This window comes from Lathamus discolor, chromosome 14 (assembly GCF_037157495.1).
Source record: "Lathamus discolor isolate bLatDis1 chromosome 14, bLatDis1.hap1, whole genome shotgun sequence".
NCBI classification, from domain to species: Eukaryota; Metazoa; Chordata; class Aves; order Psittaciformes; family Psittacidae; genus Lathamus; species Lathamus discolor.
This window is the reverse complement of record NC_088897.1, coordinates 5429727-5453069: the sequence shown is the minus strand read 5'-3', so window position 1 is coordinate 5453069 and position 23343 is coordinate 5429727. Positions and strand designations below refer to the sequence as shown.

Sequence of the window (23343 nt, the reverse complement as noted above, 5' to 3'; positions counted from 1 at the left end):
CAGGGGTACAATTTACCCTGAAATGGTTCCAGTTTTGCTGAGGAATGACAGATGTAAACAGGAGTTGCCCCATGGATGGTGAAGTGATTTTTCTGTTTTAAATATAGCTCTGATTTCTCTTGTAAATGGATTTCCATGTGTAAATGAGCATGCATGTCAGGCAGGATATTGCTAGCGTTAATGCATGTGCATAATTTTGTTTGCTTTATCAGTAACCTAAATGGACTGTGAATGTCAGTAGAGTCAAGTGCTCAGCTGTTAGCAGCATAGGGGCCTTTATCTCTTCTTGCATTTCATCTCTCTTTGGACTCCCAAGCAGAAGCCCTGCTCCTGTCTGGGGTTGGGAATGCCACCGGGCAGGATCAGCTCTCCTCCAGGTCTTGCCCATCCTCTGCCTCACCCTCGCTGCTCCTGGGGCTGACCCCAGTGTGGTACCTGATGCTCTTCAAAACCTCCTTTGCCTCTCTGCAAGGTGCAGTGGTAACAGGGTTTACGTGGTGACGTTTTAAGTGTTACTCAAGCCGGCTTCAACACGGTGAGCTCAAACCCCATGAGTAAATTGGCTTTTCTTTTATAACACACCTCTCCACATCTCCATAAGCTTTATTTCAGGATCTCAGAGCTCTTGTGTGTGTGTTTGCACATGTATGTGCCCAAGCCCACATGGGTGGGAGGAAGAGATATCCCCAAGCCCAAATCCAGCCTGTGATGTGTTGCCACTCTCCCGAAACCCACCGAGGCTCATTCCTGAGTTGCTTCTTGCTCTTTGACATGAGCAGAGGTCCAAGCCCCTGTTTCGTTAGAAGCAGCAGCAAACCCCACTGATAAATTGTTTATTCCCATCCTTATCCCAGCCTGTACCAGGGGCTGTGTGTGCATATGTATGTGCATCCATCAGCACATGTATGCAGGTGCCCCTGTGTGTACTCTAAGTGGGGTTTGCTGCCGGCGCTTGCTACCCAGCCAAGGTTACGCTCCAGCTCCCTCCTGACAATAAAAAAAGAAAGAAATACAATTTCTCTTCCACGCTGGAATAGTTGCGATGCCGGCGAGGAGAGGAAAAGCAGCATTTTGTGACTCATCTAACTCTGTTCCTCTGCGCATCGCCCACCTTTTCCACCCCCGAAACACACGCTTCGCAGGCTGATTCATAAACATGCTATGGGTTTTTTTCCCCCTTCTCCTCCTCCCAGTCCTCTCCCTTAGGAGAAATGCTGAGGCATTAAAACCTTGCGAGCGTCAAATTTAGGGAGAGACTACACCAAATTTTCCTAATTGGACAAGAGGGAAGTCGGGATGTTCATCCCTGTGGTGTCCTGTGAGGTTACCCGCTTCCCTGCCTACCTCCACAAATTGTGAATGAGCAGCAGTGTTCACAAAAGCTGATGCCTGCACTTAAAATGCTGCAGGAACCAGGGAGGGGAAATTTCCAGGGTGAGGAGAGGCTGGGGCTGTCCTGGTGGGAAAGGTTTTCACATCCATGTCTTGTGTTTTCCCCCTCTGGCACACGTGTTATTGCATTGATGCTTTTATTTCATGGCTGGTTTTTAAGCTGGGGGGTGCTGGAGCTGGTGCTACAAAACACTGATAAAGGAGGATGCACTGTGGGTGCCCAGAAACAGCTTAGGATGTGCCATTTCCATAAAGGGGCTGGAGTGGGTCCTCCAAAACCACCATGAGCAGCAAAATCCCCCTTTTCCCCCAGGCTAATCTTCTTCCCCAGCGTTTCAGGTGCTGATTTGGCCCTCCCTGCTCCAGCCGAGTGTTTTTGGCCAGTCTAGTGCAGCCCTTGCCCTCGCTGTGTAGCTGCACATCTGCTCTCTGCCTTTGCAGTGGCGTTGGTCTTTCTGCCTTTTCTAATCACCGGATCTGATTTGAAGCTATTGAGTCATGTTTCCATGGTCATCTTGCCCCAGGGTAGATCTCTGAAAAATACTGTTGGTGTTTATGTTGCAAGTAAGGGTTTGGGTTTTTTCCTTTTTAAAGCTTCCCCTAAAAACCATTTTTCTTGCCTTAAAAGCAGCACCCAACGCCTGGTGTTGCTTTGGCTTCCTTCCTACCAAGGGGAATTTTAATTTTTGAGAAGCGTCCAAGTCGCTGCCTTTTCACTTTGCGTTTGATCTCCTCCTGCAAAAGGGATGGTGTGAAAGCAGGAGGCTCCTGGCTGCTGCTGAATCACCCCTGTCCTGTGGATCTGGTCTGTCCTGGCACATCCACAGCCCAGCGAACGCTTTGGCACAGACCCTTGCGGGACATCCCTGCTGGATGCCCAAAGCTGTGGATGTTGGCATGAAGCAGGGCTGAGCGCATGCAGCTTCAGGCAACGTAAAGCAGGCGGTGGTTGTTTTCTGGTGGTGAGAGCTGCCCTGTGCAGCACTCGAGCTGGGGTGAGCACAGCTGACCCACACGATCCCCAATGCTGATTATCAAAAGGCATCAGCAGTGTTGTGGGACTGGTGGGGCTGTGCGCAACCCTGAGGTGCTCTTATTGTCATGGCTCTGAAGAATGAGGTGGTTGGATGCTTTTTCATCTGTTCAAATCTCTGGAGGAGCCAGTTTTGATTTTTCTTCTACATGCACCTTTTGTAGAGTCAGTTGGGATGTCGGTGAGCCTCCAAAGGTTATTCTTTGTAAGCCATGAACCACATACAGGGTGTTTGCACCCTGTGCATCTCACCCAGTTGGTCCAGCTCTGCTCCCAGGGAAGCAGCTCCTTGCTGAGAGATAGCGCATGTGTCCGGAGCAGCCACAAAATCCTCTTGGTACATCGAGTTCTTTGGTGTGTCAGTGGATGCCCCATCCCCGTTAATGTTTTCAGGCTATTAGAAGGAGCACTAAGAAGTTACGAGCAACACCTAACCCATACTGCATGGGGAATTAGGGCCTTAAAAGCAGAATAGCAAACCTCTCTCAGCAGGTAACATCAGTTGCTGACATTGCACAAGGATGCTCTAAGCCTCCTGTTTACTTTTCTTCCCTGGGAAAAGCCCATTCGGGCAGCTCTGGCACACAGGGCAGCGCTCCCTGCCCAAGCTGCTGTCTCACTCTGCTAATCACAGCCAGTGATGGTGTGAAGATGCGGGCATTGTCTCCTGGGCTGGCTGGTTTGATGTGGGTTAGTTCAGTAACCGGCTGCAGAGCGGTCCAGAGGCGCGTGGGAGTGGGATGGGGACTGGAAGCCGAGCTGCTGGGCTTATGTTTTCCAGGAGCATTGCTGGTTCTTGTGGTCTCAATTACAGGGTGGAAATATTAAGGCAGGTTGTGATTATCAGAAGACAGATTCGGTTTGCTGCTTGCTTTTCATTTTACCTGTTCTTTCTTTTCCCTCCCCTTCCCCTGGTTCTCATGTAGCAATCGTGGGTGACCTCCCACTGCATCTCAGGTGGGGTGAAGGCAGCAAAGGCAGCTCCTCCTGGCCACTTGGTGCACTTCAGGCAGGAGAAACAGCTGATGCTGGGGAGACTGGGAGCACTGGGAAAAGTGGAAGGAATGGACGGAGGAGAGGGGCCTACAGCTGCTGTGGGTGCGCAGGCAGCAGCAGGACAGGGCTGACTGGGGCTTAGTCCAACCTGGTGCAATACTAATACCCAGAAAGCACCAACCCCCCAGCCCACCTCCATTTATTGCTGTGCATCTGGTTATTGTTGGTTTTCCTTGTATTGTGAATCACAATCTGGTTTTGTATCTCAGTGTTGGCACTATTGGAGGTAGAAAGTATAACGGTAACCTGTGTTAAAAGCAGATCCCCACCTGCTCGCTCGAGCTGCTGTCTGTGTACCAGTTACCTCTCTGGGAAACAGGTAGCAGAGGTCTGGGCTGGAAGTGCAGAAGTGTTGAAGAACCAGAGCCAAAAAAGCAAGAGAGAAAATTGTGGTTACTTGAGTATTTCCATGACGTGAGTGTGCACCAGAGGCTCCTCAGTGGGTGGTTAACCCCTCACAGGCAGCTGCCTGCTCCGTTGGCATCCAGCAGTGACTGCAGAGGTGGTGATGAGCAATGCTGGGACAGGAGACTCATTATTCCTGTTAGGATTAATGCAGTTAATGCTAGTGGGTCTTTTCCAAGCCCCACTTGATGGGTGACTCGCACCAGTTGACCCAGTCATGTCGTGAAAGGAGGGTCAGATTTGAGTGCAAAGTGTTTCTCTTTTGAAGAGGTATTGAATTAATCCTTGCCAGCAGTGAACCTCATGTCTATAACTAGTATTTGCTGGTTTTCTGTGTGAATCTCCCAGGTTTTGAGGTTTGGCTGCTTGTTGTCACTCAGTAGAAGCTATTTCTCACCGCAGAGGTGCTGGGTCTGTGGTTTGGTAGTGATCCCATCTACCTCCCAGGACATGGTCCGTGCCCATGTGCCGGCTGGTCCAGCACATCCCAAGGCATCAGGCTTCTTCAGGCCATGCGGTGGCATCTCTTTGTGACACCCGTGGTGGCTGTAATCTGAAATGTTGTACATCTTTTTGAAGCCTAAACCTATAGGACCTTTAAATGTAGGTGTCTCAGCTCTGGTCATCAAAATCCTCCTAAAATTTACATCTTCAGCAACCTGGATATGCTGATGTAGGTCCTGGCTTTGTCACCTGTGCTCCCACATGAACCCATTTGGGATTTTTATTTATTTATATGTGTGTATATATACACACAATACATATATATATATATACAATACATATATATGTCCCATTTGAGATTATATATATATATATATGTGCATTTGTGGTTGGAACTAGATGGTCTTTAAGGTCCCTTCCAACCCAAGCCATTCTGTGATTATATGTATGTATGCCCATTTGAGATTAAGTATCTCTCTCATTTGAGATTACATATATAACTGTATGGGTTTTTTAACCCACACTGACATTTGCAAGTCACCATGAGCCATGTTTGAATGAAAGACCCCCTTATGGAAGAGAAGCAAAACAGACAACAAAAAGCTGGGGGTTTCCCCTCTTGAGAGCTGTCAGTCCCATGCTGACGGGTGAAGGCACTCGAGGACGAGGGACACAGCACTGATGGCCCAGCCCAGCCCGCGGCGGGGTCAGCGTCACCATCAGAGGTGCGATGTTTTGGGGAGGAAATCCGCTTCTTGCTCTTGCACGTCCCCTGTGCCCCTGGGTTCCTGTCCGTGGTATTTTTGCCTCGGGTGTTTCCTGCTATTTAGCCACGGTGTGTATTTTAAACCAATGTGGGGGGAGGCGGGGAAGGGATGTGAGTTAATTCAGACCCAAGGGCAGGGTTGTGTCGGGTGGCTGTGGGAGCAGTAGGGCAGCCCCAGCGCCGAGGGGTTTTCTCCATCCTGATGAAACCACCTCCAGCACAGCCGTGTGGTCCCCAAAGCTGCCAGCTGTGGCCGTACTGCTCCTGGGAGCTGGGTACAAAGCTGACCCTTGTGCTGGGTCTGTGTCCTCCTGGGGATAGGTGGCCAAAATGCCCTATTTTCCTCCTCATTTTATTGGATGCTATCCATGGAGTCCTTGCAGAGTCACCCCCCCCATGCAAATGCAAGGGCTGCTTTTTATGTTAAATATTTGCTTTGTTACATGGGGGGTTGTTGGTTTGGGTTTTTTTCTCCTCTGGTTTGAAAACAGTTGTTCTTGCGTTTGTTGCTGATAAGAATCAGTTGGGTTTTGGGAGGGGTGTGTGGGTGGGGGAGACTCTCTTCTGCTTCCTTCACCGTGGGGAGTGAAAGCACAGAGATCCTCGAGCGGAACTCAATTAGCTGAGCAGTGACTCGACGGCCGAATCCCCAGGGATTTGCCCTGTAACACATCTGTCAGCTCAGCTGGAGTTTGCCGAGCGCCTGTCCCCAGGCGCCGGGCAGCCGAGGTCAGGACAACCCTCCCCTTACCTGCCTGTTTGCACTGTTCTGTTTCCATTCTGCAACTTCCAAGTCAACAGAAGGGCTAAAATAAGAAAAATGTGGGGAGTGAGTGGAAAACCAAAAATAAAGCAGGGCGGCCGAGCCGCGCGGGGTCGGAGACGGGAAGCGATGGAGCTGTGTCCATGGTCTTCTCGCTCCGGGCACTGCTGAGGTTCCCCTCCAGGCACTGTGTCCTTTGGGGTTTGGCAGGTTTACTGGGCTTTTGCGTGCTTCAGAGGTCAGGGACCTTCTGCTGCCAGCAGGTGAATGAGACCCATTGGAGGAGCAGTAGTGTTTTGATGTGTTCCTCTTTGGAGGATAGTCCTGCAGTGACCTGGGGCTGCTCTGCGCCATGGCTCAGGCCTCTTCTGGGGCTCCTTTTGGTTTGTAAAAGCCTAATTCAAATGATTCTTCCCTTTTTCACCCTTTTTTGACATAAATGTATGCAGGTATCTATGTATATATATACGCACATGTATATAAAAGGTTTGATTCTTAAACGCAATGTATATAGGTATTGTGTATGTATACACATATATACAATATTTCATCCTTAGACACACACACAGGTATCATACCTAGTTGGAAGGGGATAATGGAAAAAGCCTAGATGAGACTCAGGGATCTCCATGTATCTCGCTCCAGGAAAGGAGCTACTTCAGCTGCACAGACATGTGGGATCCCCAGGGAGCTCATCCATGAAAAGTATTAATTGTCCAGCTCGCCCCTTTTTCCTCCCGAAGAACAGATCTGTTCTATCCTACAGAAATTTTTCTCTTCTGATCTAATCTAAACCCAGGGCAGTGTCGCCTTCATTTTCCATGAAAACCCATCCAAGAGGCCTGCTGAAAATAGACTGTGCTCTGAGAACAGATACCAGAAAAAGCAAATGTGTGTGTGTGGGGGGAGCCAGGTCAGCCGGGGCATGGAGTTCTGCACAGAAATTAGTAGTATTAATCTCAGTCTGAGCTCATTGAGTGGAAAAGCAGCTCATTGGCCCCCATTGGAGGCTGCACTGCCCTATGGATATGCTGGCTGCGTTTTATCAGCCTGATTTTCTTTACCAGCAGATGGGAGATGGGTTGAGATCTCGTATTCAAACTTTAAATTTCACAAAGGCTTGCTGTGGTGGAGGCATCTCCTCCACAAAACAAACACACGGGGGAAGAAAGTGCAGCCCACCTCCTCTAGAGCTCTGGGCTTTTAGGATGGAGTTGGCTCCCTGCCGCCCTGAGCTTGGGGTAGGGTCTTCTTCCAACTCCGCATGCAAAGTTTGGGCTTTCCTGGTCTGTAAATACACAGCAGGTTGTATGCATAGCTTGGCTACAGGTGGCAGCAGGATCAATTAAAACGTCTCAGTTAAACATATTGATCAAAACATCAGCTTCTGGAGGGGTGAGAATGGCAGGGAAGGAGTGAAAATGTTGCTTGGATTTAAAGGCAATATGTTGTAGTTCTCTTTTTTCTCTTTTTACATTGATGTTACTGGTTTGGGGCTTTGCTTTTGAGGGGTTTCATCTGGCAAACCCCCATAGGCTGGCTCTTGCAAGTGTCTCAAGAGTTGGGTTCGCACCAGTTGCAGTTCAGTCCAAAACCTGCCAAATTGCAAGATGTTGAGCAAAAAGAGTAACAAAGCCAAAAGTTTGCTGGGCTATGCCAGGGGTGCTGCAGTGAGCCCTTGTTTGGGGAAAAGGAAGGAAGTTTTATGCAGTTTAAGACACTGGGGCTACAGCAGGGGGAAGGTAACCCCTTTCCTCCCTGCTTGTCTTCTCCTGGGGTGGTGGGTACTGGGTGTTCTAATGCTGAGAGCCCCTGGACCAGCTGGTCCCTGTGCGGTGATGGAAGAAGTGTCCTCTAGGCAGAGATAGTGCCAGCATCTGGGCTGCTGGATGCAGCAACTAGGAGCCTCCCGCACTTTCCATAGCACTTTGCTAGTGGAATAGAATCACAGAATGAACCAGGTTGGAAAAGACCTTCAAGATCATCAAGTCCAACCATTCCCCAGCACTGCCAAGGCCACCACTAAACCAGGCTTACAACCTTATCAAAGATGCTTGGCTCAGTGTAAACACTCACCAGATCCTCAGGGAAGCAGTTTTGGGGGGATGCTGTTTGCCACACTGAGCCATAACAGCCCTTTGCTGCATGCTGAGCATCATCTCTCCTCCATCCAGGTACAAATGTCTCTGATGTTGGAAGTGCATCGTGGTCTCATTTTCTTACCTGCCTTTTCAGTCCTAGTATTCCCAGTGTGCTGGGTTGGAAGAGTTTTGGCTCAGGGTGGTATCTGGGCATCTCACTTGGGATGGGGGAGCAGGCTGCCGCAGAGCCCAAAAGGGTGAAAAAGCATTGCTGGGCATCGCTTGCCACTGGGGCATCAATGGGAAATGAGCTGAAGAAAATAGTTTTAGAGCAATAAAGGAGGAAATAAAATGCTATTTGTGGGGTGAAGGAAGAAGATACACTGAAATTGCAGCGTGTGTCTTGGTCGGGGTTGTGGCAGTTCTGGCAGAAGGCTCACAAATAGAGCAGAGTCATCCTGTGCCTTTCCTTGGAGTTATGGAAAGGGTCTGCTCGAAGCAGCGATAAGGAGAAGCTAAACCAAAAACCTGAAATAACCCCAAACCTAAAAAAAACCCACCCCGGCTTAAGCTTTATTTTATTCAAGCTCCTGTAGTGGTTTTACTTTTTTTTTTTTTTTCCTTTTTTCCGAAACCTGTTACTATTTAAATGCAGATTTTTAGCTTTTCCACCCGGGAGCCGGAGCTGGAAATTCTTTCCACTGCGTTGGTGCAGGAGGGAACAAACCGCTGCTTTTAGCTTGCTCAAGTAATCCATCCCAGCCTGGAGCCATGGGTTTCCTCTGCCCGGCTCCCTCCCACTCCCAAAATGATCCTGGGGATCTGCTGGGTGCCCATGAGGACAGGGATAGGGGGGTGGGGAAAGACCACAATTCCATCGGGATTTCCCCCAAATTTTCCCAATACTTTATTCTTGCAAACACCACATAGGCACTGGAGCTGCTTGAGGGGTGGCTTCATCTAGGGGGGCAAAATGGGCAAAATCTCCCATTATTTTCATAGAATCATAGAATAGTTAGGGTTAGAAAGGACCTTAAGATCACCTAGTTCCAACCGCCCTGCCATGGGCAGGGGCGCGTCACACTAAACCATCTCACCCAAGGCTTCGTCCAACCTGGCCTTCCTAGCATTAAGAAAAGGAGGTGGGTTATTGCAGGGAACATGCTTTTCACGATGGCACGAGAGGAAGATGCTTCATGGCTCCATGCTAGGACCCCCTGCACCAGGGAACCTTGTGCTATCCAATGTTTTGGAGATGAACCATTTCCGAGAGTAAGGGAGGGGAAGTTCGGGTGGGGTGGGCAAGGTTATCCTTACTTACTTCATGCAGCTTCTTGGACCATCAGTCTGATGCCACATTCCCACCTCCATCCCTGTTTCTTTCTACCTGGAGACAGCGGGATGTGGTGGTGGTGGCTTATCCATCAGCATGGGGATGTGCAGATTTTCCAGAGAGAAACAGGTAGCACAGGGCTGGATTTGCTGGGGGGGCACATCCAGGATAACTGTGTTTCCTAGTCCCTGACCTGCTGAGGTAAGTTTTGCTGGCCAGAAAAGGTGCAAATGAGCTTTCCAGCTTCTCCCTTCTGACCATAGCTGTGGGTTGGGTGCTTGAATGTGCCTGTTCTCTCCTTGGGCCCTGTCACCATCCTGGAAGGACTGATGGTGCTAGGCTCTGCTCAGTACTGGTGGGTTTGGAAGAGCAGGGTGAGGGTAGGAGAGGCAGTCGGACTGGAGCCTTTTCTGCCACAGGAAGCTTTGAGACCCAAACCAGAAATGTTTGGGGCTGATTTTTTTGCCAGCCATTCGCAGCATCTGGGTGCCAGCCAGAAAACGAGTTGGATCATTTCACCCTAAAGCGTTGCCTGGAAAACAGCAAGGACATTCCTATCCCTTAAACCTCTGCCAAGCATCCTCCTGCGCTGCCCTGCGAGCCGTTGCCCACCCCAGGCTGCTGCCATCCCCAGCACTTCCTCCTGCCTCAAATCTGCTCATTCTGGGGGCTGTGGGTCCCCCAGCCAGGAGGGGGCACTGGGGTTTTGCAGTGCACAGGGCAGGGTTCATTCAGGGACAAGCGCTGGGGAGTTGGAAGAACAGCAAACTGCTGGTGTTTGCTATGGGAGGGGGGTTGTATCTCGTTCCTTTTCTCTTCCTGCTGCCTTCTGAAGCAGCTCTGAGCAGCCAGTGTGTAACCAGAGCTCGCCCGTGTGCAGGAAAAAGCAGCTGTGAGCAGTACGCAAATAGGGTGCTGGGGCTGGAGGTGCTTCCCCAGCTCACAGCACAGCCAGGGCCACCACTGCCTTCGCTCTGGAAGGAGAGACACTGGAGGGAGAGCACCCGTGGCTTTGGAACCAGCTCCTCGGGGTGATGGAGGACACAGGAAAGAGCCAGATCCTCCTGGCGTAGGTTGTGGTGCAAAGCAGAGCTTGTCCACGGCCACCTGGCGCAAGGATGTGCTCAGCTCCCCATCTCGGTGCAACAGCACATGGTGTCTGTGGGTCCAGCAAGGGTGGGCTCCAGGGTGTCGGGGTAGGCAGAGGGTAAGAACACCTCAGCCATGCAGAAGCTGAAGCAAGCTCTGAAAGTCCTTTAGCTGCATCCCAAAGGTCCCACTCTTCCTGAGTGGAGCAGAGTGCTGCGTGCTTGGAGCTTGGGTGAGATGCGAGGTGCAGGGCAGGCTCCAGGGATGTAGCGGTGTTTTGGAAGCTCAGGTGTGAAGCTCTTCACAGAAGCAGAGCCGTGTGGATTAATTTGAGTCATACACAGCTGAGGCACTTAGATAACTGTGGTTTGTCCTCTGTGACCATCAGGGAGCATTAGCACCATTAGGCTTTGAGTGTTTGTCATCCCAGATCACACTAAAACACCCAGGATTAGTTTGCAAACGCTGGTTCTTTACAGTTCTGCAGCTCAGTGGCAAGGTGATGAGCAGCTTCATGCCTCCATCCCCAGGCAGGATTTACACCCAGCAGGTGACGGGCTGAGCTTGTGTTAAAACAACCTGGAAAAGCCTTTCCCATTGTGCAATCTGGCCGTTGTGCGGGGCGCCGGTGATGTGGAGCGGTGCTGGCTGTCAGCGGGGATGAAGCAGAGCAGATATCCCTGCGGGATGGGATCCTTCCAGTGCAGCCGGCCCTGGGAAAGGCAGCCAGTTAAAATAACAGTTTATTCTGCCTGGTGTCGTGTAGGATGATGGAAGGATCGCAGAGCGGCCCTGCCGGGGTTCCTGCTTTATGTCATGGGAGGGGGGCTGCGCTCTCAGCTGGGGATGTTCTGGGTTTTTCTTACCCTTTTCACTACTTACTTGGGCCCTTTTCCCTTCCTGTCGCCAGAGTCCAGGAATTGGCTGTGTCCCTTGTTTTGCGTATCCATTTCCCTTTACCTGCATATGGAAAAAGAAATTAAAGGCAGGGGGAAAAAAGTAAAATTAGTTTACAACATAAGAAATATGGCTCGAAGGAAGTTATTTGGAGCAGAAAGCTGGGCCCAGGTGTGATGCTCATCATTCTACCCCGCAGTGGGCACCATGCCATTATCCTTCCCGCATCACTTGGTGGCAGAAGTGTCTCCCATAAGGGAAATCTGATTTTATCCTAGGGAAGCTCCTGAAATGCTGGGCAAAACAGCGTTTCAGTGTTCACCCTGCAAGATGTTTGCTGTTGTGGGTCACACACTGGCTCTGAGCAGGAGAGTGTCGCCTCGTGCCTCAGTTTCCCCAAAGCAGAGCGGAATGTGATACCTTACTGGAGACACACCGGCTGGCGTAGGGCTGTGCTGATCTGGGAATTTCTGACCCTGGTTCAGCTGGAGAAGCCCAAACGTTTCCTTAAAGTGACCCCAGTGCTACCCTGTTGCATGCGATGTGTTTGCTTTGGCCTCCAGCACACGGTCTCCTTGGGGACATGAAGGCTGCATGGAGCGCAGGGGCAGCAGCCTGCACCTCACTCCTGGGTGGCACCCGTGTTTATTTACCTTTTCATCACCTGATTCCCATGCCCTGCCATGCTGCAGGCGCCAGCGCACGGGCTGCCAGCCCTGTTTGAGTTGGCAGGAGCTGGAGATCAACCTCCAGCTAAAATAGCCCGACGCCAGCCCTGCGTCTCCCTGGGCTTGTTGCGTGCCCTTAGGGTATCTTGTGTCTGGTGGTTTGCAGCCCAGCTTGGGCCACAGTCACTGGGACGTGATGGCACAGTGGGGAAAGAGGTCATGATGTGACAAGCTCTGAACGAGTTGCAAATCCTCAGCGGTTCCAGGAGCCTGCTGTGTTTTGTGTCCCTGTGGATCAGCAGAGCCAGGGCTGTCTGCGCCTCTCCGCTCAGTAATCCAGAGGAGATCGCCCCTGGGATCACTCTGGTGGGAGTGGTCCTGTGACATCCAGACACCCATCACCCTGCTGTGGCACCTCTGCCCTCTTGGCTCTGCTCTCCGAAGCTGTGATGCAGAAGAGCAGGAGCAGAGGAACTGCAGATGTGTGCCCGCAAGCTGCAGGTCCCACAGTGGGGGTCTGCTCACTTGGGAAGCTGAAAACTTAAGGTGCAAGAGGGTGGCCCCTTCTGGGGATGCTCTGAGCAACCAGTGTCACTTTCTGCCCTTGGTGGTGTTACTGCCTCTGTCTTCTGGCCGTGCTGGGGAGCTTGGGCACGGAGCAGCATGTCTGTGCTGAGCTCTGAGCCATCAACCAAAGAAAGGGGCTATTCAGGTGCCAGCCAGGAGCTTGTATTTCAGCCTGACTGCTCACCGTGTTATCCCAAAGGAGCTGCAGATCGGGGATCGTGCTGATTCCCTGTTGCGATGGCACATGGCAGTGCTGCAGCTCGGCAGCACCACCTCTGCTGCCCTCCTCAGTGCCACGGGCCTGACTCGCATAAAACGTGGGTTTTGGTGGGTACTAAACCATTTCATTTCTAGTGAGATTTTGGAAGGGAGAGGGAGAGGTTTCAGCCCCAAACGCTCCTGTTTTCTGGTGAGTTTTGATTGATTCAGATCCAAAAATGTGGGCTTACTGTGACTTTCTGCCTTTTTTTTGCCTGGGTATTTGGTGCAGAATGGGCACTAAGCTGCCATGTGGAGGGCAGTGGAAGGAGCCACTGATGGCAGGGGAGGTGCCTGGTTCTCAGTATACTCAGAACTGGTGTTTTGGGAGGCGCCTGCAGCAGCATTGGTGATGGTTGAGGTTTGGTGACAGCGATGGCAGTGTCACTGCGCCACCGGTGGTATTTCATCTGGCTGCCCCGGTGCACGTGTTTCCTCCTGAGCTCACAGAAACCTGTTTTCCCTGCTCTGCAGACAGCATCTCTGTAGCTCTTCATGCAAACCCCATGGGGGAGAAGCACTAACAGGACCACGGCATTTCGGGTGGCTGTTGGGGTGGAAAGTCACCCCTGGGCACCCCAAGAGCCAAAGCCTGCAGGAGCCCCATCCACCTCCCTTGTGGGCCCCGTCTGCCTCCAGTCCTCTCACCTCACGTGTTCGCACCCTCAGAGCGGAGTCTGGATGGAAATAGCTGCAGCACATCTCTTCTGCTCTTAATTGTGGTGGCTCTCTGGGCTGGGGAGAGGAAGCTGGGGGTGGAGAGGAGCCGGCTGCAAAAGGGGGAAGAGCCACTTTCCTTCTGACACGCTCTGTGGGGTGATCTTAATGTTGAAGCTGCTCCAGGATTACACTCGCAGTTCTCTGCCGTAAGAATAATTATAGGTGTTACACACTGGACTGTTTCTCATGATGCAGGGCATCAGTATCCTTATCTAAGAGGTACCTGGGTTTAAAACCACTTGTAGTGAGCGTGTCTGAGCACTGAGAAGCTGGCGCAGTTTGCAGCATGAACACGTTCAGGCTTCTTGTTTTCACCGGTTTGTTCAGTGAAGGTGGGTTTGGGTTTGGGTTTGGTTGTTGGTTGGGGTTTTCTTATTGCTCTGAATGAAAATAGATGATGGAAAACAGCCGAGCAGGTTTCACTTCCTGCCCTTGCTCAGGGCTATGTGCTGGGGGTGCCTGGGGACAACCCCACATTTGGTCTACTGGTGGGGCATCAAGTGCGTCTGCCTTGGGCCAGTTCCTCTTGGACTTCAGCTGGCCCCTTATTCCCCCCCAGAAACTCAAGGATTTAGAAGAATATCTTGTTATATTATCACCCCATGGGGTGTAGAAGTAGGTGGCTGACAGCAGCGGCTTTGGGACAGCTCTTTGGGAAGGTCTGCTTGGAGTTTGCTCTGCTGGGAGGTTTGCTACCCAGACTCACTGGTGCTGGTACCTTGTCACCTCAGTGCTGGTACCCTGCTGTACCCTCTGTGTGCTCTGTGATGCCTTTGAGCCAGAAGCACAGCGCTCCGGAGGGTTTGCTGCTGCATGGCTATGGCTTGAGTTTCTCCAGCAAGCTCTGCTGTGCTCAGCAAATCCTGGATTTCCTTTTCTGTCTGCATTTCCCCACCTTGGGCAGTTGGCAGAGGGTTTGGTCTGACCGTGCTCTGTGGGCAGCCAAAGGATTCACCCTGAATGCAGGAGCAGTGAGTGGGAATGAAGATGAGCACCCATCAGCAGCCAAAACCAGGGGGGTCACTCCTGAGTCCTTCATAGGTGCAGGACTTTGCAGTCCTTGGCCAAACCTTGCCCATGGCAGAGCCAGCAGCTCTGTACTGTGTGGGTGAGGATGCAGGAGCGATGCCCTAGGTGGGTACTGGGGTTTGTTCATTGCTCGGTGGCCTTGGGACCCTTCAGTGCATGTGGCATATGAAGGTAGCGGTCATCCATGGGGATGTGGCAGGAAGAGACAGTGGTGGTGGTCTGGAGCTCTTGGGGGTTTTTCAGGTTGTGCAGGTGGTTGGGAGCAGTGTGGATGGAGGCTCTGCACCCACCAGGCTGGATTCAGGAGGATGGCTTGGACCAGCTAAGCATTAGCTTTGGATTTCTTTCCAGGAGCATTGCAGGCTGTAAAGTACAACTGATGAATGGGGAATGTGGTCTGAAAGTTACAGTCCCCAGGGGGTCCCTATTGGCTCTGTGGCAGGCCATTTTGCAGGATGGTTTGACCTCTGTGTCCTGGATTTGGAGAGGGCAGCTCCTGAGGAGTATGTTTTAGGCAGGCTGAGTGCCGCAGTAAATGCTACAGGAGCTGCTTGCAGCAGGGAAATGATGTGTGGGTGGTGTCGGGAGCGTCCAGTGCTGCTTGCTTGGTGTCAGACAGAGAAGTTTGAAGACGAGCCGTTTTGATGCGGGAATATGCGTGGAACAAACTGCATTTTGGGGTCCTGAATGGACTGCTGGGGCGTGAGGGTTGCTGGTCTGGGCCCAAATCACTAATTTATCTTTTTATCATTTTCTACTTTGTTTTGCTCGCTGGGCTGTCAATGAAAATGCACAGAGCTCCCTGCAGAAGAAGGTAAGTTGTGGGCTAGAGGTGAAGGTGGGTACATGCTTCGAGTCTGGGTGGAAGGACAACGAGGAGGGGGTCTCTGGGGTCTTTTGATGTTGGTTTTAATCCCAGAGTAAGCTGGGCTGACAGAGCAGTAGCTTTCTGTGGTGACAAAGCTGCCAGCTGTGTGTGGAAGCACAGAGGATTTAGTTTCTGTAGTTAAAACTAGACCCAGTTTACATTGCCAGGGCAGTGCCAGAAATGAAGGTGTTCAACAGGAGAGAGAAAAGCTCCCCACTGCAGCACTCAACATCCTTACTAGTGCCCGCGGCCAGTGGGCACTGGAGAAGCTCTGCTGCAACCAAGGGATGGGCTCCTGTTGGTCTGAGTGGCCTTAGTGGCATAAACCCGTGTGGCCTTGGGTTATTTTGAGCACTGACTGTGCTTGGCTTCATGTTTTCCCACCAGGAAAGTCCCTCTGGGAGTTGGTGTTGGAGCAATTTGAAGATCTCCTCGTCCGCATCCTTTTGATGGCAGCTTTTCTGTCCTTCGTAAGTACCCTGGGCTCGGGGTGGGCACCTTCCAGGGCACATATGGACCCAGGTGGCAGCCAAAGAGCAAAGGAGCTGGTGGATGAAGGAGATGTAGCAGCAGTGGTGCAGAGTGTTTCAGTGTTGGTGCTTGTTTCAGTCACATTGTGGTCCTTCTCTTCTCGTGCCCACCAGATCCTGGCCTGGTTTGAAGAAGGAGAAGAGACCACGACAGCATTTGTGGAGCCTGTTGTCATTATTATGATCCTGATCGCCAATGCTGTGGTGGGTGTGTGGCAGGTAAGTTGTAGCTCCCCTCACCTGCCCTGCTGGTCTCTGCTGCACATGGCTGAGACACTTCATTTGAAGGTCTGGTTGCTTCTTGCCATTAGAAACTCATTTCTTAAAGGTTCAGTTCAGCCAGTGATGCTCCTCTTCTTGTACCTATTCAACTTAAGGACATTTATTTATCTGCAGCTTGAGATGGGTTTGCTGGATGGGGAAAAACATACAGGTGAATGAAAAACATTCAAACCAAGAATGAGAACATCGGTGCCCAAGACCTGGTGTGATTTAAGCCAGTGGGGACCATTTCAGAGCAACTGAAGAAGACGTGGCATTTGCCCCATCCATGGTGCAAATGGGTACCAAGGCCAGGGCCATGGTTTGAGGGCTCTGTCTTAGCATCAGGTGGGGAAGGAGCCTGGTGCCACCACTGACAGCTCTGCTTCTCCTCCACTTGCAGGAGAGAAACGCCGAGAGTGCCATCGAAGCCTTGAAAGAGTATGAGCCGGAGATGGGGAAGGTGATCCGCGCTGACCGCAGTGGGGTACAGCGGATCCGCGCCCGGGACATTGTCCCTGGGGACATCGTGGAGGTGGCAGGTAGGGTTCCATCATCTTAGGGCACAGGGTGGGATGGGGAGGTGGTGCTGAGCAGGAGGGCTTTGGTGATGGGCACCCTGCGGTCCTTGTGGCAGTGCCATACTGTCCATGTGCGTCTCTTCCAGAGGCATGGCTGTCTTGTTGGTATACACTTGAGATCTTAGATCTTCACATGCGGAGAGGTGAAATGGTCTGGGACAAAGCTGGGGCTCATCAGCCTGCTGAGGCTTCGCCCTGAGCATGAGGCAGTAGAGAACAGCAGGAAAGGAAAAAAAGCAGTGTGTATTTCTGGCAGAGGTTTTGCATCTCGGGGGGGTTTCCCCATGTTCTAGGAGAACTGGAAGAACATTCAGTGTTCCGCCAAGATTCCCTGTCTCTGGAAGCAGCTCTCCCACGTGCGTCCCCCGGACAGGGCTGGTGCTGGGTGCTGCGCGGTGGTGCCAGGCGAGCTCGGAGGGCTTTCAGTGCTGCAGGCAGCAGCGCTGGTCCCGCCTGTGTGGGCAGGATTTCTTGGGAATGGGAATTTGTTATTTGGGAAGGGCGAGAGGCAGAGGGGACCAGCTGCAGGGTGCTTTTTCTTGCATGTTCCTTTCTAATGGGGTTTTGCATTCAGCAAAGGATGTCTGGGGTCTCCTGCCTGCCCTGCAAGACCTAAAGAAGATGCATTTTGCTTATCCCATTTTGTTTGTTCATTAAATGATGCTGTAAGCCCCCAGAGCCGCAAAACTAATCCTCTCCTTTCCTCCTTGTGGCCTTGCTAGTGGAAACATGCTGCAATCCCTCCTGCGCCCAGCCAGCTCGCTGTTATTTATGTCTTCCATTTGGGTTTCAGCTGGAAGATGAACATAAGAATAATGCAGGGAGGATCAAGCAGAGGAGCACCGGCCAGAGCCTCAGCTGGGTGAGCTGGCAGTGCTCCCAAGCCAGCTCTGGAAATACACTCCAGCTGCAGACCTGGCCTTTAATTAAATTAATTAATTAATAATTGATTAAATTCTCCCATCTTCCCCCAAATTGAGTGCTTGCTGCCTGCCCGCTAGCGGCTGAATACTGCTTTGTAATGGCACAGTCAGCATCACGACTGGGAGGGAAAGAGCTGAGCTCCCTGGAGGGGCTTGCAAATGATTAGCAAGTTAACCGGGTTTAGGAGGTTCTAGCAAGTGGTGAGGATGCAATCAGGCTGCCTGATAGGAAAGTGCACCAGGAGCAATAGCTCTGAACATGCAGTGGACATCTGGGTGACATCCTGGGGATGGCAGGGACAGTGCTCGCAGGAGGGAATGGCTTCCACTTGTGCAAAGGCAGTAAATTGGGCAGCAGGGAGCAGAAAACCTGCTGCACTAAGGGGGATGATAGAGCCTTGGCTGACATGGTCTAGGGTGAGGCATCCCTGCCCGTGGCAGGGGTTTGGAACTAGATGATCATAAGATCCATTAATCTATGATTCTATGATGGTTGCACGTTGGCGAGCTGTTTAAATCCAGCTCCCTGCTGATTTTTGCTCTTTCGTGACAAGGCAGTCGAGGTGAGCCCTTGTGCAGGCATCTGTATATGGATTAAACTCGGCTGCAGCACCAGCTTTTTGCCTTACCCCAAAAGAGCAGGCAGGGCATTGCTGAGGGCACACCATCAGGTGCTGCATCACCTGCCTGCTCCTGCTTTGCTCCAGCAGTATCTGGTTCCTCTCCTTCCCTTGGCTTCTGGCACATGGGAGACTTGCCGTGCTCAGGTGATGTGTTCAATGGCTGGCTAATGGCAGCCTCCAGGTCTGTCCTGTGCCATGCAAGCCTTCTGGGATGATATCCACTACCCACCCTGGAGCAGAAGGCACTGGGGCCCGATGTTGCAAATCTCCCCTCTGTCAGTTTAAAGCCATCCCCCCTTGTCTGGTCACTATATTCCTTTGTAAAAAGTCCCTCTCCAGATTTCTGGTATGTATTGAACCTCACAAAGGACCAGCCTCCCTCCTCATCTGCCCATGAGTTGTATTCAGAAGGAGGGGACAAGGAGACCTGGCTTTGCCATCCCACTGCCAAGCTCCCTGAGTAGTGGAGCTCTTTGCCCCCATTTAAGATGCTCCAAAGTCTGAGTGCATGAAGTGTACATTTTGGGGAGTCTGTGGGTCCCTGTGTTTAACCACTCCCCCCAAAACCAACTGCAGTGTGGATCAGGGAGGTCTGTCCTGACGGCAGATGTTTCACGCCGCATCCCAGAGCGTCGGGATGTGCAGCTGGAATAAGTGGTTGGTGATGGAGCGATGCCAGCCCCATCCTGCTGTGCTCAGGGGTGGTTTTACGAGCCCCGGGAGGAAATGCTTGTTAAAGTCTGGGATCTGAGATGCTCCTTAGCGGCCAAGCCGGCAGTGTTGTGTAAGGGATGTTAAGTGCTCGGAGCCAGGGCTCGCTCTGCATCAGTGTTTCCGAAGCACCGGAGTGCAGTTGTGTCCAGCCGATAAGGGAGCAGGAGGAAGAAACCCAGCGGGGAAAGGAGCTTTAAATGGTTTTTTTAAGGAAGCACAGGCGTCTGAGAGGGTGGTGATTGGTGGCTGTGAGTTGATGGGGCTGCTTTCACCCGTAACCACCCTACTGTGCCAGGAGACCCGTGGATGGCTGTTTGTCTCAGCCAGGAAAAGGTCATCCAGTGTCAACAGCTTCCAGTCAGCCCACGGAGCCCTGAAACGGAGCTAAGAGTGATGTCAGGAGGCTCAGGCTGCTCTAAAACTGGGATGTTTGGGTGTTTTTGCAGGGAAGGGGCAAGATGGAGGGTGCTGTAGGGGTTTTGCAGGGAAGAGGAGGGACTGGGATGTGGTGGGGCAGGTAGTGCAGGGCAGGGGGCAGGGCTATGCCTTGGTTTGGCTGCCCCGTGTGGAGCTCCTCCTTTGCTACATGTCCCAGCAAACCTGGCTCAAACCACATCAAGTTTCATTCAGGTGGCAGCTGGGGAAGGTGATGGGCATGGCTGGGGGCACCTGATGGAGCTGCTCTTCTCTTGTCCTTGTAGTGGGTGACAAGGTGCCTGCGGACATCCGGATCATCGAAATCCGCTCCACCACCCTGCGGGTTGACCAGTCCATCCTCACGGGTACGTGCAGGTTTGATGGGGCAGAGGCGGCTGCTGAACGCAGAGCATTCCCTCTGGAGCCAGATTTGGGGACTGAGACTGGGCTGAGTGCTTTGCTAGGGTGGGAAATGGGTGGGAGAACAAAATGGGGAGGTCCCAGCGTCATGTAAAAACCATGGCATAGGCGAGATGAGCCTGGTGCTTGGGCATCCCTCCTGCAAAGCACAAAGGATGGAGCTTTCCTGTGCAACACAAGGCAGGAGGTGCTCAGTTCCTGCCCATTCTCCCCCAGTTCAGCTGTTGCATGATGACCACTGGTGCACGAGGCCTCATGACTTCAGGGAGAGGTGACAATATTTGGGGCTTTCTTTTTTAATCAAAAAACCCCTCTGGAGACGCCTGATAATCTGTGATATCTCAGGAATAATCTCTCTCTGCTGTCAAGGAAGGCTAGGAGGTTTGGACTAGATGATCTTTAAGGTCCTTTCCAACTCAAACCATTCTGTGATTTTGATGAATGACTAGATGACAAAAAGGGCTTTCCAGTGTTTCAGCCCTTTTGTATGATTTTGTAAATGCATCAAGTTAGGAGATGACAGCAGGGAAGGAAATCAGAAAAATTGTTAAAAATATAAAGAAAGGAGCCCGGTGTCCTCAAAACATGGCTTTGCATTAACATAGTTCTCCAGGGGCAAAAGGAAGTGCAGAAAAGGGCAAATCTGCAAAGAACAAAATAACCTTCAGTAGAATGGCTTGCATAGCATCCCAGACTGGTTTGGTTGGAAAGGACCTTAAAGCTCATCCAGTTCCAAACCCCTGCCATGGTCAGGGACACCTTCCACTACAGCAGGTTGCTCCAGGCCCCATCCAACCTGCCTTTGGGCACCTTTCCCGTTGTGCTGCCCTACAATCCCCATCTGACCTGCGGGCTTCCTGGCACAGGGATTTGGCACATTCTCATTGGGCTGTGTAGGAGCTTCTGTCTCCTAGTGCTGTGCACAGCTTGTTTCTCTGCAGCCCTCATCTTCAGAGCGCCTTGGCCCAGCTCTGACATCCTCATGATGGATGGTTTGATGGCCAAATGCTGCTTTAGAAAGGCTCAGAGCAAAGGCTGGAGAGGAAACGTGTGGTTCATCTCCCCCTTCTTGTCTTGGCAGGGGAGTCTGTGTCAGTGATCAAGCATGCTGACCCCATCCCTGACCCCCGAGCTGTCAACCAGGACAAGAAGAACATGCTTTTCTCTGTAAGTCCTTTACGCCTGACCCCACCTCGCCTGTGGTTTTCCAAAGAGCCACCAAGTGAAGAGGGTGATGGAGGTGGGAGATCTCTGAGCAGAGGAAGGGAGTGCATGCATGAGAAAGACCCAAATCCGTAAGAGCAGCCCCAGGTACATAAAAATAAGAACTTGCTTCATTTGGGCTATGACACCCTTAAATGCCTTGGGCAACCACTGTGGGTTTTCCATCAGGTAGGATGCATTATGGGTGGGGAAAAGGTTTGTGGTTGAGCCTGGAGCTATTGCATTTGGGCTTCCTCCTTGCTCATGCTCCTCTCAGACAGCAGTCAGGTCCTCGGGGGGTGAGAGAGCTCTCAGGAGGGATGTCCAGCTGCTTTCAGGTGGGTTTATGTAAGACCCCAGAATGTCTCATTTCCCCTTAACCAAGATCTTATGTTCTCCTTTCACAACAAGCACCCCATTTCCCTGCTCAGGCTGAAAGGTTTCATTCCCACCTACCCACTCTGTCCCCTTTCTTCCCTACTAGGGCACCAACATCGCCGCTGGGAAGGCCGTAGGGGTTGTCATTGCAACAGGAGTGTACACCGAGATCGGGAAGATCCGAAACCAGATGGTGGAGACCGAGCCTGAGAAGACGCCCTTGCAGCAGAAGCTGGATGAGTTCAGCCAGCAGCTCTCCAAAGTGATCTTCCTGGTGTGCATCGCCGTCTGGGTCATCAACGTCAGCCACTTCAGCGACCCGGTCCACGGCGGCTCCTGGTTTCGGGGGGCCATCTACTACTTCAAGATCTCAGTGGCACTGGCGGTGGCTGCCATCCCTGAGGGCCTCCCGGCTGTCATCACCACCTGCCTGGCACTGGGCACACGGCGCATGGCCAAGAAGAATGCCATCGTCCGGAGCCTGCCCTCTGTGGAGACCCTGGGCTGCACCTCCGTCATCTGCTCCGACAAGACCGGCACCCTCACCACCAACCAGATGTCCGTCTGCCGGGTGAGTGCTGGGTGCTCAAGGGTTTGAGGTGCAGGGGGAATGCTCTGTAAGCCCCCAAGCACTCTGCATTGCTCCATCCCCATCATGGGGTGTTGGGCTTTGTTGTCCTCACCAGACTTGTTTCGTATCAGGACTGTGAAGGTGAGAATGGAAGATGGTTTGTAGGAAGCTCTGAGCTTCCTCTCTGCCTGAGCAGGGTTGGTAAGGCTGATGGCTTCTCTTGGCATGGTTGTTATTTGAAAAGTCGTTTTTATGAGCACACCAGGTTGGAGATGCCGTGTTGCAGATTTACTTCAGGGCTACCTCTCAGAGAGCATTTCTTCCTGCTGGGATGTGGAGTTGAGACAGAGCTCCTGGAGATGCCAGCACAATTGGCCTCCTCTGCCCTCTTGCCCATTTTCCCCCTGTTTTTGACCAAACCAGGAAGAAACTACAAAACCTGGACCCATAAGATCAAAACTTGTAGGGTCACTGCAATGTGTGAGTTTGTGACAAAGCTTGTGTAGAAATCCATGGGTTAAGAGAAGATGTGCATGACCTGGTGAAAAGGTGCTTTGGTTACTTGTCCTCTGCTGGTGGAAGGTCTACCATCAGCAGATGTGTGCAGCTGGGCTTGGACTGGAAAACTCTTCTGGCGGAGGGAGCACTGGGGTGGTTTGGCAAAGAGATTGAAGGCTCCTGGTCTACCAGAGAGCTTTGCTGCTGCCTGCCTGGCTGCGTGGAGAGGTGACTTGTTAGGAAAGCCTGGACCATCCAAGTACTTCTCAGTTTCCCCATTAATGCTCAAGTCTCAGGAAAGCTTTTCTTCATGGCCTTGGCATGTCAGTTTTATAGGAGAACCTTGGAAAATGTGTTGCTGTGGGGAAAAATGGACCTGGCCACCATTCCTCCTCTCTGACTCTTTGGTAGCGTGGTGGGAAGCTGTGATCGTGCTGCAAGCTGGCCATGGGCTTTGGCCACTGGTTTGCTCAGCACAAAATACGGATGACTGGAAACATCTGATATTCCTCTTCTGTAAATGATTTAAAACGAGACACTGCTGGGATGAGGCAGTGGCCAAGTTGCCCACGTGTTCCTACCAGTCCATTTTCTGCCCCAGTGATGCAGGGAAGCAAGTAAAGGGTGACCCCGGTACTTGGGCTCTCTTCAGCTCTGCAGACTGCAGAAGGAGAGGTGGGAGTGACCATGCCTTCTCCACAACACTTCCTACTGGAGGATCTGCTCCTTGAACTCAGGAAGAAGTGCCACCATCTCTTGCAGTGTGGCACGATCGGGAGAGGCAAGATTAGGAATGCTGAGACAGGGAGAAGGCGGGAGGGGGATGGAGTGGGGCAGTGGCATGCATGAGGGGCT

General features: G+C 51.9%; 1 protein-coding gene across 2 annotated transcripts in view; it reads left to right on the top strand.

The window, feature by feature from the left end:
- The window catches only part of ATP2A3 (ATPase sarcoplasmic/endoplasmic reticulum Ca2+ transporting 3), a 48047-nt gene that overhangs the window by 3134 nt on the left and 21570 nt on the right, over positions 1-23343 (top strand). For both annotated transcript variants that reach the window (XM_065694231.1, XM_065694229.1), the window contains exons 2-8: positions 15298-15315; positions 15757-15839; positions 16014-16118; positions 16564-16702; positions 19703-19783; positions 20920-21005; positions 21526-21990. In XM_065694231.1, the coding sequence (XP_065550303.1) occupies positions 15298-15315; positions 15757-15839; positions 16014-16118; positions 16564-16702; positions 19703-19783; positions 20920-21005; positions 21526-21990 (977 nt within the window). The remainder of the gene's footprint in view (positions 1-15297; positions 15316-15756; positions 15840-16013; positions 16119-16563; positions 16703-19702; positions 19784-20919; positions 21006-21525; positions 21991-23343) is intronic.